General features: G+C 39.1%; 2 protein-coding genes across 2 annotated transcripts; one reads left to right on the top strand and one right to left on the bottom strand.

The window, feature by feature from the left end:
* Nucleotides 1-10,276: 10,276 nt before the first annotated feature.
* Nucleotides 10,277-15,586, top strand: LOC141664039 (protein mago nashi homolog). Its single transcript, XM_074469903.1, has 3 exons — nucleotides 10,277-10,604; nucleotides 13,283-13,459; nucleotides 15,173-15,586. Exons 1-3 carry the CDS (start codon nucleotides 10,380-10,382, stop codon nucleotides 15,230-15,232), a joined length of 462 nt encoding a protein of 153 aa, XP_074326004.1. The 5' UTR covers nucleotides 10,277-10,379; the 3' UTR covers nucleotides 15,233-15,586.
* Nucleotides 15,587-16,329: 743 nt separating this feature from the next.
* On the bottom strand, nucleotides 16,330-17,264 carry LOC141719840 (uncharacterized). Its single transcript, XM_074522209.1, has 2 exons — nucleotides 16,636-17,264; nucleotides 16,330-16,479 (listed from the first exon to the last, which is right to left on the bottom strand). Exons 1-2 carry the CDS (start codon nucleotides 17,131-17,133, stop codon nucleotides 16,348-16,350), a joined length of 630 nt encoding a protein of 209 aa, XP_074378310.1. The 5' UTR covers nucleotides 17,134-17,264; the 3' UTR covers nucleotides 16,330-16,347.
* Between the last annotated feature and the right edge of the window lie 205 nt (nucleotides 17,265-17,469).

Genomic DNA, 17,469 nt, shown 5'->3' with positions numbered 1-17,469 from the left:
TACCTTCTCATTTCTAAGTTTTTTTCTTTCTCCTCCTGCTAAGATTCTTAGAGCAATAACAGCAAGTCGGAGCTCAAGGCCTTTTTCAGGAGTGCTTCTTCAGGTAAAATTCCTCCCTTTGCTTTTCGTGTCTATTTTTCCATTATGTGCCATTTTAAGGTAGCCTGTTTACGTGCCCCTTTCTTTTTTCAGATGGCTGACAAAAAAATGACTCGCTTGGCCAAGATGAACGTGGCTAGAAAGTCCAACGAATTTCCTATTCGATCGAGGTATACTTCCTTAATCGACATGATCAACACTCGAGGGGACGAGTACTCGTCTGATGCACATCTGGACACGCACGATCATATTAGTGCTTTACAGGATCCCAAGGAGCTGGAAAAGTTGAGCAGCTGCTTCAAAATCAAAGAGCCTTTTAAGCTGGTTCTTGCGGGTCCGGCCGACAGGGCCTGTCAGTGGAAGAAGGACGCGCTATGCGTCTATAGGGATACTCTAAGGGCAGGTATCAGACTCCCTTTTCATCCATTCATTCCTTTGCTACTGGCTGATGTGGGCATCAGCCCTTGCCAACTCCCCCCTAATTCTTGGAGGCTGATTCTGTGCTATCTGTCGCAATGCGCCAAGCACAATGTCCCCACATCTGTTGTTGTCTTCAGAAAGATTTTTCAGTTCAAGAACAGCCCTGATAAAAGTCCGGGTTGGGTTTCTATAAATCAGCGCCCCACTATCCCCCATATCGTGAATGGGAAGTCCATCCCTGACAACAACTTGGGGTGGAAGAAAGATTTTTTGTTCATTGTTTGGGAAGGTGGAGATTGGGGCTCCCTGTTTCGATCATCCTTTGGGCTGGCCGTGGACGGGAGCCCAAATGATATAACTTTGTCTGAGGAGGAGGCTAAAGCTTTCAACCTCCTTACGCAAGACAATGGTACTTCCCATTCTTGGGACCTTATCCGGGAGACCGTCCTGGTAGAACGCGGCCTCTCGCCTGTTCGTAAGAAAAGTAAGTTCCCTTTCTTTACCTCCTTTATTTCCTGCATTTTTTATTCTATTGATTTTTAACTGACTTCGTTTGTTGCAGTGGCTGAGAAGATTGAGGAGGCTACCAAGCCTAAGGACCTGGAGACAACCAGGATGAAGAGGGCTGGGAAGGTCTTTAAAGACCCTCGACTTGGTGACCGCTTCCCTGAGTTCCTTCTTCAGGCAACGGAGCCAAGCGAGGAAGGCCCCAGCCAAGTTTTACGCACCAAGCAGAGGCCAGGGGCCTATTTTCAACCTGCTTGGGGGATCCGGGGCAAGGACTCAATCGTGGGCAGCACGACGCTGTCCAAGGAATGGTCTAAGCATTCCATCTCCCCGGTGGACTATCAAGATTTTGTCCTTCAACAGGACTTAGAGGGGAATGAGCTATTCGGAGCCCAGGCTCTGGCGACGGTACGTCCTTTACCTATGCCCTTGATACTTATCTTTCCATGTTTCTTTTCTAAACTTTTGCTGTTTTTCTTGCAGGCTAACGCCCATTTCCAAGGGGCAATTCACCAAGCTAAGGCTTGGAAGGTTGTCCTGGAATATGCCAACAAGAAGTTGGAGGAGGCCAACCAAAAAATAGAGGCCCTTGAAGCTCAACTGGCCTCTTCCACTTCTGACCTGGAAACGGCCCGGGCCGAAAATGTCATTCTGAAGGCGCAGAAGGACAAAGCTTTTGATGGCTGGATGGACACCCAGGAATTCAAAGACTTGATGGTGGAGCATGATGCCCTTCTTCACCCAGTTAGCTACAAAGAGGGCTGGGACGCTGCTGTGGAAGCCATCCAGGATGATTTTCCAGACATCCTCGAGCAGTCCTCCTTTCCTTGCCCTGTGCGAGTTCCAGAGCTTGGAGGTGTTACTGAGAAGCTTGCTGATATGATCAAGGACGGAGAGGAGGAAGATTATTCCGAAGAGGAGCTTGAGCCTGTCGCTAAGAAGGCCAGGGTGGAAGAGCCTCCAAGAGCAGCGCCTCAACAGCCAGCATCTCCCGTAGAGGGAACCTCTACAGGGACTTCGGAGGGGACGACCGAGACGTCCGAAGGAACGACTGAGACATCCGAGGAGACTTCGGATAGTGGTTCCGAGGAATCTCAGCCTTTTAAGGCCTAAGTTTTTTTTTTTTTGTATATCTTCTTTTTGAACTTCATTCATATCAGAACTTGTTACCCTTCGGGGCTATATTTCATATGTTGCTTTTCTTGCCTCTTTCTATTTTAACTTTACAATCTTAATATGCATTTGAACTTTAAACATCCTTAGATTGAAATAATTTCAAACTCTTTAATATGAAGTCTGGTTTTCCAAAACCTTACATAGCATGGGTTCGACCCTAATCAACAATAACTAGACAATGTAAATTCTACTGGAATATAAAATCCTACGCAAGCAAAGCTTCAAGGTGCTTTTAAACCTACTTGTCACAATGACAAGTGAGAATCATACTTCGCCTATCTTATACGTAGTAAACCTTCAGGTTTTGTGCGTGCCAGGTTCTCGGGACTTCAAAACCATCCATAGTCTCCAGCTTGTAGGTTCCTCTACCCTGAACACTCTTGACTCTATACGGCCCTTCCCAATTTGGGGCAAGCTTTCCTTTCTGTCCGACACCAGAAACCTCTATTTTTCTCAAGACTAGGTCACCTTGTTTGAAAAACCTCTCTTTAACCCTTAGGTTGTAGTAGAATGAAGCCTTTTTCTGATATTCTACTATCTTTGCATGTGCTTTATCTCGCACTTCATCGATTAAATCCAGGGCTAACCTCTGCCCTTCCTCATTTTCTTCTGTATTGAAAGCCTGAATCCTTGGAGATGAATGTGATATCTCTACTGGAACTACTGCTTCTGCCCCATATGCCAACATGAAGGGAGTTGCTCCTGTCGTGACTCTACAGGTAGTCCTGTAGGCCCATAATATTGGAAGTATTTCATCCACCCAATTATTTCTTGACTTCTCGATCCTCTTCTTTAGTCCATCCAGGATTATCCGATTTGCTACCTCTGCTTGCCCATTGGCTTGCGGGTGAGCCACAGAGGTGAATCGTAACTCAATTTCATTTTCTTCACAATACTTCTTGAATTCCTCATTGTTGAATTGTGTTCCATTGTCAGTGACGAGGATACGGGGAATTCCATATCGGCACATAATGTTTTCCCACAGGAATTGTGCAACCTGCTTAGTTGTGATTTTGGCCAAGGGTTTGGCTTCGATCCACTTGGTGAAATAATCAATGGCTATAATAAGAAACTTCCTTTGTGCCATGGCCATAGGAAAAGGCCCTAGAATATCCATCCCCCACATAGCAAAGGGAATAGGCAAGTTGATAGAGGTCAGCATCTCGGGGGGTTGTCTAACAACTGGTGCATGCTTCTGACAGCGATCACACTTCTTCACATATTCTTTGGCATCAGCCATCATTTCTGGCCAATAGAAGCCTAAACGGGTTATCTTATGAGCCAAGGCCCTGCCCCCCAAGTGTTGCCCACAAATACCTTCATGCACTTCCTCAAGAGCCAAGCGTGCCTCGTCGGGCCTGAGACACCTCAAGTAAGGAACCACGAAAGATCTCTTATACAGAATTCCATCTATCAAGGAGTACCTTAGTGCTCGAATAGTTAACTTCCGTGCCTCAGTTGCATCGCTTGGCAACCAACCGGTCTGAATGTGAGCCTTGATGGGATCAATCCATGACGTCCCCAAGCCTATGGGAGCCACAAGCTTAACATCTATGCTTCGTGTCTTCAAAACACGGAAGTACACACTTCCTGAACTTTCTTCAATCTCAGATGAAGCAAACTTTGATAGCGCATCTGCTTTACCATTTTCTTCCCTTGGAATGTGTTCAACATGGCATTCATTAAATTGGGTCATCACAGCCCTTACTAGGCGAACATAGTTAGCCATCGTATCATCCCTTGCCTCAAATTCTCCCTTTACCTGGGATATGATCAGCTTTGAGTCTCCACGGACCTTTAAGTTTTTGACTCTAAGTGTCCCAGCTAGACCAAGGCCAGCAATCAGGGCTTCATACTCTGCCTCATTGTTTGTGGTTGGGAAGTCTAGCTTCATAGCATACTCAATTAAGAATCCATCAGGGCTTTGCAAAACCAACCCTGCTCCACTGGAATTTGTTTTTGATGCTCCATCAAAATAGAGAACCCAATATTCTTTCTCCTTATCATCCTTCTCCCTGTCCCCATTGTCGACTCCCTTGTCTTGAGGTATGGTATCTTCCTGTCCCCCGACTTCTTGGTTGGGTATGGTACATTCCACCACGAAGTCAGCTAGTGCCTGGGCTTTTATGGCCGTACGTGGCTTATACTTGAGATCGAACTCTCCCAACTCTATTGCCCACTTAATCAGTCTCCCACTTGCCTTGGGACTGTGAATGATATTTCTCAGTGGCTGATTTGTTAGCACTTCAATCTGGTGAGCTTAAAAATAAGGACGCAGCTTTCTTGAAGCCATTACCAAGGCTAAAGTGAATTTCTCAATAGTTGAATAATTCAACTCAGCACCATGCAAAATTTTGCTGACATAGTATACGGGTTCCTGGACTTTCAGTTCCTCCTTAACCAACACCGCGCTCAAGGCGCTCTCTGAAACAACCAAGTACAAGAATAAAATTTCACTCAGAACTGGCTTGGCCAACAACGGGGCCTGGGCCATATACTTCTTTAACTCTTCAAATGCCTTCTGGTTTTCCTCACTCCATACAAAGTCTTTGATGCTCTTTAGCGACTTGAAGAATGACAAACACTTGTCCCCCGACTTGGAGATGAATCGTCCTAGCGCAACAACCCTTCCTGTAAGCTTCTGAACATCCTTAACAGTTTTTGGTGGTTCCATGTCCAGGATCGCCTTTATTTTATCCGGGTTAGCCTCAATTCCCCTCTTTGAGACCATCAGTCCCAAGAATTTTCCAGATCCTACTCCGAAAGCACACTTCGTAGGATTCAACATCATCTTGTGGTACCTCAGGACCTCAAAAGCTTCCCTTAAATGGGCTATATGATCAGTCTTTACTAGTCTCTTGACTAACATGTCATCAACATAGACTTCCATAGTCTTACCAATAAGATCCTTAAAAATTCTATTCACCAACCTTTGATAGGTGGCTCCTGCATTCTTGAGACCAAACGCCATAACAAGATAACAATAAACACCAAAGTCAGTGATAAATGATACCTTTGGAATGTCATCCTTATGCATTTTGATCTGGTTGTATCCGCTAAATCCATCCATGAAACTCAGCATCTCATGTCCAGCAGTGGCATCAATCAAAGTATCAATTTTAGGCAGCGGAAAACAGTCTTTGGGGCATGCATCATTCAGATCAGTGAAGTCTATACACATCCTCCACTTTCCATTAGCCTTCTTCACCATTACAGGATTTGCTAACCACTCCGGAAATTGAATCTCCTCAATGAAACCAGCCTCTAAGAGCTTTTCTACTTCCTGTTTTATAGCCTCTTATCTTTCCGGGGCAAAATTTCTTTTCTTTTGTTTCACTGTCTTCCGACTTGGATCCACGTTTAGCTTGTGAGTAATTAACTCTGGGTCTATGCCTGGCATATCAGCTGCTGACCATGCAAACACATCACTATTTTCTTGCAAAAATTTCACTAACTTCCCTCTAAGGGGCTCCTCTAATGTGGCTCCAATGAAAGTCATCCACTCAGGATTCTCGGGGTCTAAAGGAACCGAAACCAATTCATCTGCTGGCCTTCCTCTATTCTCATTATTTTCTCGAACATCCATATCTTCAATAGGAAGAACCTGCCCCCCGACTCCATCTGCCCTCAAAGAGGCCACATAACAGCTTCTAGCCATTTTTTGATCTCCTCTCTCTTCTCCAATCCCGTTTCGGGTGGGAAACTTCATGACTGAATGGTAGGAAGAGGGGACTGCCTTGAAGGCATGTATCCCTGTTCTCCCCATGATAGCATTATAAGTTGAACTAGCCTTTACCACCACGAAATCCAGCATCTGCGTTGCTTGCCTTGGTTCCGTACCTATGGTGGTTGGCAATTTGATTATCCCTTCCACAGGACATTCTACTCCAGCAAATCCATATATCGGCATGTCGGTTGGTGTCAACTGGGAGTCGTTATACCCCATTCTTAGAAAGGTGTCGTGGAGCAAGATATCCACAGAAGCACCATTATCCACAAGGACCCTCTTAACCGGGCTATTTCCTATTATCGGTGTTATGACCAGCGGGTCGTCATGAGGAATCTTCACACCCTCTAGGTCGGAATCATCAAAAGCCAATGTTACTTCTGTCCTGGCCCTCTTCGGGGCTTCTCCAACAATATGCATAACCTCCCTAGTATATGCCTTTCTGGAATTTTTGGACAATCCAGCAGCAGTTGGACCTCCAAAGATCGTGTTTATCACAGGTCCTCGAGGGCGTCGCGGTCCTCCAAAAATTGCATTTATAAACGGCCCTCTAGGTTGGGGATTCCGCCCCTGATCGTCTTGGTCCCTCCTACGATCTTCAAAGTTCTTCCTTCCATTATTATTTCTGTCCCCTCCATCTCCAGTATACTTGTTCAATCTTCCTTTTCGAATCAAAAACTCAATTTCATCTTTCAATTGCCTACACTCATCGGTGTCATGGCCAACATCTTTGTGAAACCTGCAATACTTGCCCTTATCTTGCTTGGCGGGATCAGCCTTCAAGGGCTTAGGCCAGCGAATATCTCTGTCTTTCTCAATCTCCATCAAAATCTGACTTCTAGGAGCATTCAGCTTAGCGTATTCAGTGAACTTTTTCCCAGGTCCTCCCCTCTTGGGGGTTGAATCAGGGTTTTGTTCGGTTCTAGGATATTTGTCCTTTGCAATATATTCTAAATCAGTTTTCCGCTTCTTGCCTCCAGTGGGCTCATTACTTACTACGGTCTTCCTCATACTTTCTTCAACCTTGATATACTTCCCTGCCCTCTCTTGGAGCTGCAACATGCTTTCAGGGGGACGTTTGGCCAAGGACATCTTAAAAAACTCGTCCCTAGTTCCTTGTTGCAGTGCTATCATGGCTACCTTATCATCAAGGTCCGGGACTTTTAAAGCCTCCTTTGTGAAACGATTCAGGTAATCTCTCAAGGATTCCTTAGCTCCCTGCACAAGACTCATAAGAGATGCTGAACTTTTCTCATGGACTCTTCCACTGATGAATTGCTTAATAAAAGCCTGACTTAATTCTCTGAACGATCCAATAGAATTTGGGGGCAGGCGACTGTACCATCTTTGAGCCATACCCGACAGGGTTTGAGGGAAGGCCCGACACTTTATAGCATCATTCACGGGTTTTAGCAGCAGTGCATTAGAGAATGTCCTAACATGATTAGCGGGGTCTCCCGTGCCATCATAGGCTTTGATAGTGGGCATCTTGAATTTCCTTGAGATATGGGCATTCATTATCTCTTCTGTGAAGGGTGGAGTTGGATCATCAGGATCTCCAAGGGGAAGGAGATTGCTTGGATCAGTTCTTGGGACAGCAGCCCTTCTTCGTACCGGACCATCCAGGTCTATGATAGGAGGAGGATTTCTCCCCCTGGGAGGTATCTGGGGTCTGGTGGCCTGGTGAGCCTCCAAATCACGCCTCAGCCTTTGGATTTCAGCCTCATGAGCCCTGATCCTTTCCTACACTTCTTGGGGATTCGCCCCTGGGGTGCTTTGGGGGCGTTGCCTTCCATCGGCCATTGGCTCTTTTCCAGGACGCCTCCTTCTCGGGGCCACTTCATCATTCGAAGATTCGGAGTCTCTCTCAGTGTAAGGACCAGAAAATTCCCGATCCTCAGGGATAGGACCCAAACCTCGTATATAGGGGGGCGACTGCCCTCGTGCTTCGCTTCGCCCAGCATATCCGCTTCCTCCAACCTCAGGGTGAAGGGGCATCCCATAAGGGGGGTTAGTAGTAACAACAGTTGAATATTCATACCCGACGGGTCGAGAATTCACAGGTATATGTACTTGTTGAACTTGAGGATTCGTACCTTGAATAGTCGGGGGAGTTGTCCCTTGTGGCTGAGGTTGAGTTGCCCCTATCTGGGCTTCCCCCTGAGTAGATGCATAAGTCGAATGGGGAGGAACCTCCACGGTTGACGAAATCACCTGGGTTGTCTCTGATGGTGTTCCTTCCTCTAGAGCTCTAATTGTTCTCCGTGTTCTCGCCATGGTTGTTGTTGTGCTTTCCCACAGACGGCGTCAAATGTTATGGATAAAAAACTTAGGTTATTATTTGCTGTATTTATTACTAAGATTCGGGAGCTCAAGGCCTTTAATGGCTGCTCTCGTGTATCGTAGCTTAATTCTGCCTTTACGAGATGCCTACGTATCTCTGTGAATTAGAGAATCAAGCCAAAAAACGTAGTTCTGATTTGTGGGGTGAGGCCCCTTATATAGATGTTGGGAGTCCTTGAATTGGACTTGGTATAAGAGACTTGGTGGGCAAGTCTCATAATTAGAATGGACTTTGGAGTCCTAGATAGTAGGAAACTGATTCCTTATCCTTTTAGGTCCCCTTGAGGCTAATCTATAAGGATTTATATCCTTATCGGGACTCTTCTCAATAGCTGATTTTTCCCTTTTTAATTAATTACGAAATTAATTAATAATCAGGGCTTTTGGGCCTTCTTTATTCCATCAGGCCTGATCTGGTCCATCAGGCTTAACCTTTCTGGTCTGAGTATCATCTATCTTTTTATTGGGCCTAGCAGCCCACACCTTGCAGTATTTAATTATACTATCATAATTTATTTATCCCTACCAGTTAGTTGTATTTGTTATTTTGTTTTAACTTGATGCAACAAATGTAACTAACTATTTAGTATTTTCCAGCCCGTATTAAGAGTATGATATTGTTCAAACCCAAATAGATATTGTATATTATTTTAATTTTTCCAATTATCTCGGGGCTTATTACATTTAACAACAAATTATTTGTTGATTAAAATTTGTTTTAAACTGGTATAATAACATTATCTTTTTTTACCCGTGTGAGTAGTACAATTATTTTATTTTGGCCCGAACCTATTATACATATTTAATTCCATCTGTATTTATATAATTATGTTGTGAATATTAATATATTAATGAGAGTATTTTATGTCAACTATAATTATAAATTAGAGGATGACCCGACGACCAAACGAACACCAACAAAACTTTCAATATTTCGTATAGATAGATAAAGATATATTTAAATAAAATTGTCCGTCATTTGTGAAAAATAGATACCTTAGTTGAGAAAAATAGAAATATAACGTGTTTTAATTGGAAATAAATAAATTACCATGATATTTTTTTAGTGTACATAAATCTTTTTATTAAAATTATTTTTATAAAAGAAGTTTATGCGTATATAAATAGCACGAAACAATAGATCGGTCTCTAATATATTTGTGGTTTCTTCAATCTGTGTGGAAGTAATTTAATTACTCACAATAAGTTATATCAGCGGTAAAGATGATGTGTAAGCTGCTTTGGAATTTAGAGGGCCTCCGATCAATGTATTTTCAAGCAACACAACAACGTTTTTTAGGAAGCATCACAAAAATGTCTTGTTGTTGAGAATAACGTCTTTTAGGAATCATCACAAAAATGTCTTGTTATTTAGAATTGCATTATTAATTAAATAATGCATGATTTTAATAAATTAATATAAAGTTAATAAATAAGGATAATTAGGTAAATTAAGTTTGTATTAAAAATCAGATACAAACAATTAAATTTTTAATATTTCGTAATTCATATATAGAAGTATATTATATGTAGAGGATAGATATATAGTATGGATATATAGGGCGTGTTTGGGAAATCTATTAAGTGGATTTATTAACTTATAAGCCCGCAATAACTTATCCATGAGCGTTTGTTTACCCAATTTATAAGTTGAATTTACAACTTATAAGCTGATAAGTTGAATGTTAGCAATGACGTATTTTTTGTCAACTTATTTTGATTTTTTGTTTTGTTTATTAACTTTAGTTTTTAAAAATATTTTTTTAAATGTTAACCTAACTTAAAATTCAAGAATTAAGATAATTATATTTAAAAATTATTTATTTTAATTTATTTAAATAAAAAAAATTCTGACTAATAAGTTAAATTAGCCAAACACTTGTATAACTTATAAGTATTTATCAACTTATGGGTCGCTTATTGGATTTAAGTCATAAGTTAGATTGATACGCTGATTTTCACATTTTCTTTGGAATAATTGAGAAAAGAACAATTGAACAAACAGCTTGGTAAAAGCCCAATGGCCCAAACCAAATGTACTACACAAAACCAAACTCATGCTAACACTAATAATTAATAAGATCGTTGGTGTCCTCTGAAATTGATAATGGCGGCGGCTAATACCGGCGAAGAAGAAGAGTTTTACCTGCGATACTACGTGGGGCATAAAGGGAAGTTCGGACACGAGTTCTTGGAGTTCGAGTTCAGACCAGATGGGAAGTTAAGATATGCAAACAATTCAAATTACAAGAATGATACTATGATTCGTAAAGAAGTCTTTCTTACCCCTTCTGTTCTTCAAGAATGTCGTCGTATCATCTCTCAAAGTGAGGTATATCATATCACTTATCATATATGTATCTATATTTGTTGACTTTATCTAGGTTTTTATGTTTTTTTTTTATTTTTTGGTGTTAAGGTTATGTTTGTGCTTTAGCTCTTTTTGTTTTAACATTTTACTTAAGTTATCGAATTGGGTATATTTCGATGGTTTCGGGTCTGTTTGGTGGGCTTGTGAATTTTTGGTTAGGTGAGATTAAATGATTCTCAATAATTAAGTACAATGTCAAAAACTTGTTTTCTGGGATAAATTTAAGGGGTTAAGCTATGTCTATTTCGAGAAATTGTTGTCCTGTCAGTGTAATTCGTCTATATAGACCTCTTATTATAATTTGTGGATTATTATTCATTTTAATAGTCAAATACTATGGTTCTTTTGCTCTTGAGTATGACCTAATTAAATTACTTTCCTTCAATACTATGTTGATCCCTCCTATATGCTATAGTTCATGTTGTTATCCTTCTTAATCTTTGGATTCTATTTATGAAAACAGACATGAAACTAAATAATGTAAAGAATTATAGTCCAATCCCTTGCTTAATCCCATAAAACAATTAAGACTATAGTTGTTGATAAATGGGTACAAGTGAAGGGATTATGGTCCTTGCAAGTAAATGTAGCATTATAATGAAATTCCATACACACATAAATTTTCAAACAATCCCATGAACTACTGAGGATCAACTATTTGTTAATTCAAGGACTTCTCCATACACTGTGGATGAAATCACTAAATACTATAATTTGAAAATGAAGTGGGTAAAAATGCCATGTTTTGGGAGTAAGAACCTAAATACCACATCAAAAAAGTGTATGATAAATGTGTATCTGGTGAAGTATAAAACCCAATGCAATACAATATGTTGAGATACACATCTCCCTTTTTTGACAGATACCTCTAATAAAAATCCGAAACATACGCTTCTCAGACATGTGTAGAACCTCCTGATGACACACAAGTCTTACATGTGTCTGCAATGTGTTTTTTGGTCCATTTTTAATCAGTTATATTTCTGTCACATAGTAAAAAGGACCTCGGCCTATATTCTCTAGGGATTAGTTACTCCATAGTGAATATGTACTAATAGTGATAACAACACTAGAGAAAACTTAAAAAGGACTAAACATGAGTTTACAGGGTGTAAAAGTTGATGGATAATGTATAAATATGACCACTACCAGCTCATTAATGTACAATCTGATACTACTATAGAGTAAAGTGACTGTTTCGTTTGGCTGCAAGGAATGACATGGGATTTTTACTGTAATCAGAATAGCTATTTAAACTTCATTTCACAATTAACTCCTTTCTCTGAAATTCAAACCAGAGAGCTCAGTCCCACCAATCTGCAGGTGACGGCCTAGTTCCTCCCTCCTATTCTTATACTCCACAACCTTGTCATAAAATCTAAATTCTCATTTTCTTATAGCCTCCCTCTTTCATCCTTTTCTGCATCTAATTTGTAACAAAAATTCTTTCACATTCTGTTATGTTCCTTGGCGTAGGATCTAGTCACAGGCCTTGACACAAAGGTACGTTTAGATAAATCTATAGTGAACTAGTCAAAGCAAGACTCGTCCTTGACAGAGAGCCCTCTTACACAAAACTTTGAATCCGGAAAAATTACTTTTCTTATTCCCTGTTCCAGGCGTTATATAAAAGCTACATATAATAGGCTGACCAGATTCTAAATTACAGGCAATATTTTAGGATCATAACTAGTGAAATAACAGCAATAATGGAAAGAAGATAAATCAGATAATTCAGAATATCAAATACAATCTTCCTGATTCCCTTCCTGCATTATGCAGATTTGTTTCTTCTTCTTTCATAACGCCGCCCAATAAAAGCATCCATATCAGATTCCTTCCTCAGTTCCCGTATTTACAGTGAAGTATGCAGTGCTGGATACAGACTTTAATCTATGTTGTGTCACAAATTTATTAGAAAAATGTCTCTAAGTACGTACTTAAGGGAGTTATACGAGAACATAGTGTATTTCAATGACATATTTGAAATTTTTTAATTAAATTTTGCAGTTATAAAGATGACTCTCGTACATTCATATTAAAATTCTTTGTATCTCCCCTAATAGGTATTTAGTAGAATAAAACTCTTAATTAGTAACTAACATAACTAGAACAATAATTTAACTATAAATTGAAGTTTGTAAAAGGAGATAAAGAAGTTGGAGATTAAGATGATTAAAGTTTGATTTGCATAGACAAATAGCTGCAAAATAAAATAAAAAGTTGTTTCTGCAAAATATTGGTGTCACTTGACACACCATCCAGTAGTGTACATCCGCCACTGCAAGTATGGTAATAAATTGGGAAATAAATTAAAAACTTGAACAGCTGAACTTCCAAACTCTAATGTCATGCTAGGCTACCATGTTAATTATTATCTCATGTTCTATTGGAAACATGGTAGCAGGACTATTGAGTTAGAAATGAAAACCCCATAAGAATCATGCTTTTTGACTTTGAAACATTTGAAATACAGTTAATTCTAATCAGTGGATTAGTACGCATCATCCTTCAAAATATTTTCTTTTAGCTGTGCATAGATCAGATTTTCAATTGCATGCTCTCTCTATTCTATATGTTCAGCAGTTATCATTCCGGTATTGCATTTGATTCTATTATAAACTTGATATTTTGATTAGATCATGAAGGAAGATGATAGCAGCTGGCCAGAACCTGACCGTGTTGGGAGGCAAGAACTTGAAATTGTCATGGGAAATGAGCATATCTCTTTCACTACATCGAAAATTGGATCACTCATGGATGTTCAGACCAGCAAGGACCCTGAAGGGCTTCGTATTTTCTATTATCTTGTTCAGGTTTGTTTCACATCTTAATTGTCAATTTGTTGTTTTCTATTACTATTGCTGCCTTTTATTATTTTATATTACGAGGAATTGCTCAATTCATGTAATTACTGTTATTTGTTTAATCTTAATTGTCTCTATTTGGTCTTGTTATACCTTTTTATCAAAAGGGTTTGCCCGTTTTGATTGATTAAGTTGTGCTATGATTTTATTGGATGTAATCATGAAACGGTGTTTAATATACAATAACATTGACATATACTGTTAACTTTGTTCTTGTTGGTAATGAAATTAGTTTTGTTTTGGTAAATGACAAATAGAATTAGCTTAAAGTGGTTGTTACTTGCATATGTGTCCCCTCCGTGTTTCTCCACGTGAATATCGGTATATTTAGATTTGAATAAAAGGCATTTTGCCACTTTTCTTTAACGAAAGAGATTTTACAAGGTCAAAGTGAGCGAGAATTTTGATGTAATTGAAAACATCATTAGATGTAATTTAGAGCCAACAGTGCCTCATTTCCTGATAAGGTGAACTCCATAAAGAGTCGTCGTACAAAATTCTGGTCATTAGGGCCTTTTATTGGCTTCACCAATAGTGAGAAAATATGCCCTTGAACCTGAGATTTTTGGCATGTGTTCTTGAAAGATGACTTTTTTTGCGACTCCATAAGTGTTACAGCTACCCAGTGATACTGGTTATGTATTACTAATTATGGTCTGTTTATAGGCATTTGATATTTAAAGTTTCCATAATTGAAGTGCAAATATTTCAATTTCCTGTGATATATTTTTGTTTCCTGCAAAAAACGTGCTAAAAACGCTAAGCTAGGGTTAAATTCTTTCCGTTCGTCATTGTCCTAGAGCAGAACAGGAAGAATTCGTGACTTTAGAACCTCATGCCGAATATATTGCAACTGTCTTTTAACAATATATGTAAAGCGTTTGTAAAATAATTATAGGGAAATGATATGACGAAAGAAAGAGGTAACAGGTTTAACCGAGTCAAATTATCTGGGTTTGGTAACGACAATTCCAATATCTACTGACTTTCTCTTTCCCCCGTATAAAAAGAAAACAACTGATTTTTTCTTTTCCATATAAAAAGAGTACTGAGTTTTTCGTTTTCCCTATAATTTCATACAAGAAGTAAACAATTCAGGAAGAAGGTTGAAGCCCTAACTGTCAGGACTCAAAGTCCGGGTAAATGAACCAACATTAAACTGTCAGTTCTATTTTCTATTGTCATGCAGTCTGATATCAAAGAGGGAAGATTGTAAGTGCGACCTGAGGAAGTTGACTGCTGTCATCTTGAAAAATGTTTTTCTGGAGTGTGCAGGTTTTGTTAGAGTTGCACATTGCCACATTCCCTGCCTGGAAATTTTTTAGGGAGCTTACTGTTAAAGATTTAGTAACCTCCCCACCTGTAATTGACTTCTTTAAACCGAGGAGAAGTCTGATTATCTTGCTGTCATTACGAAATAAAGAATTAGTGTCTTACAAACCTCACTATGCATGTGTGGCTGTTAGGAGAAAAGGCATCTATTTTTTACTGAACTGACGTTACTGATTAATCCCGGATGGATGTGTTAGTGTGGTAACAGTTGCCCACTTCATCCAGTTATTTTGTATATCCTTTTATATGATTTTGTACACAAATTTGATATTTACTGATTGTTCAGCTTAACCTAATATAAAATATGTGGCTGCTTTTATGTTGGTGCAGGATTTGAAGTGCTTTGTGTTCTCTCTGATTTCACTCCACTTCAAAATCAAGCCTATTTAGACGGGATCAACTGTCACCTTCTAGGACCTCAAAGCTTGTTGGTGGAAGTTGTCTATTCTGAAATGTAAAAGATTCCGTGGATTGTCACCTTCTAGGACCTCAAAGCTTGTTGGTGGAAGTTGTCTCTTCTGAAATGTAAAAGATTCCGTGGATGGTGCCTATCGCTTTATTTTAACCTTATCCTTATCTTTGGCTAACTTGTAATAATGATTTTGTATTTGATTATTTGGTACTAAAGGTGCCATGTAATAATTAACAGGAATATTTTTTAGGTGCGAGTATGACTGTTATTACTATTGGTTCTGTACGCTTGATGTTATTTTACAAGTTATCCGAGTTGAAATTATTTCTGTCCATGCCCCCTTGGTATCAGTTCTCAACTATTGCAAAAAAGTCTTGATGAAAGGGTTGGACTAAGGAGGGGTATTCTAGATCCACATATCAGCAAAACTTACGGAGGGGTGCTTGTTTGTTAAAAGCTAATTTACACATGAAATTGATCATTTGGATTCTCCTTTCTTCAATGCAGTATGAGTTCTGTGTTTTTTTTTCTTTCAGACAGTCTCTGTTATGAATGTCTTGAAGAAAACATTCGGACAATGTTAATCAACTAGATTACGATTCGAATTATTGCCCAACGAAGATGCTACCTGGTCTACTTTGGTGGCATGGTTTTATTCGTGAGATTATGCCCTCCTCTCGATAAGAAGAGATCATCCTGTCTTCGATAGTGAGTTGAGATATTTAAATGTATGTACGACATATTTAAGACATGAAAGAATTGAAAGAGACGAGATGTTATACTTCTGTAAAGTCGTCTAAGAAATGAAAGACGCTAGATCTTACACTTTAATGATAGATAGTTTTCATAAAAATTTAAAATACTGTAACAAATTACAATGGTTTGTTATGTACGTTGCCCCCTTAAAAGTTTGCATAGATAATCATATTATTTACCATGAATTTAATTAAAAAAAACTGTATAACATTACCCAACCAATTTTTCTTGACAATAATTGGCATTACTTGACATTGCTGCTGTAATGGACAAAAAACTAAAACAATGGCAGCCAGCCTAATAATCAGGCAGGCCAAGAGGAAGAAACCACTTGATTTCAGTCATTTAAATATCCCAAGTAGTTGTGGGAAAACTTCAGTTGAGTTGCACTGCAATTTTCTTTCTTCTTCTTCTTCTTGCTAGTTCTCTTGAAATGTCTTGAGGCTGCTTTCAGCATCTTGGCCCATCCCTGCAGTTCATTTTCATTGTCATACAAAATCATAGCAACAATTTATACATATATCACATTACATCTTCGAGTAAAGGTCCTCCATATATTTTGTGTGAAATTTTAAACTATGTTGGGTTTCTAAATTCGTAAAACAACTCAAAAATTAGGGCATACCTTTCTAGGCTTAGGAGAATCGTCAGCAGCAGGAGAGAAACCAAATCCTTTTTTCCTAATCGTGTTCTTCGTCTTGGTATCGCGATAAATTTTGAAACTATCAAGCACATTATTGCCAATCTTTTTCTTGAAACTGGTGGTTAGTTTCTTGATACTAACAGAAGTAGTAATACACTTACAACTAGTCTCATTCTCCCACATTTCATCACAATCACCCTCGTCATACTTCAACTTCCTTTCTAGTACAGTTGGAGAAAACGAGGAAGACGAAGACAATGATTTACTTAATACCTCGATATCCAAATCTTGACGTTTGTGACGTTGAATCAAGGGTGACCAAATTGAGCTTTGCGTGCAGTCAAAATCAAATGCAGAATTGTCTGGAAATTTACCAAGAAGTTGTTTAGACATTATGGATTGTAGATATTCCACCACCATCACTGCTCCACCGCGGTCTCCTCGGATAAATTGTTGTTCTTCATGCTTTAGTTTCGACATTTTTGCTGTTTTTTTTGGGTTTTCTTGTGTGTGAATTGTGTAGAAAAGGATGGGAGTTAAAAGAGCAAGTGAAGCAGTGAACTAGCCGTTGGGGGAGTTTGGAATGTAACGTAACGTTTGAGTAAATCTATGTTGTCTTGTTTTAAGTAAATGGGCATTTATTGTCTGGGGTAATGTTTGGCGGTTTCTTGATTAATAATTGCAATTTCAATATTTATTAGAGTAATATTAGAAAATTGTTATAAAAATATGAAACAATTTAATTCGTGTTATTATTGTAAATGCAGGGGGTTTATTTATATTAAACCAATAAATATTTGATACGCGGCATTTGTA

Source organism: Apium graveolens, chromosome 1 (genome assembly GCF_009905375.1).
Source record: "Apium graveolens cultivar Ventura chromosome 1, ASM990537v1, whole genome shotgun sequence".
Taxonomy (NCBI): domain Eukaryota; kingdom Viridiplantae; phylum Streptophyta; class Magnoliopsida; order Apiales; family Apiaceae; genus Apium; species Apium graveolens.
Note: the sequence above shows the minus strand (reverse complement) of the source record. Positions and strands in the feature narration are given on the sequence as shown.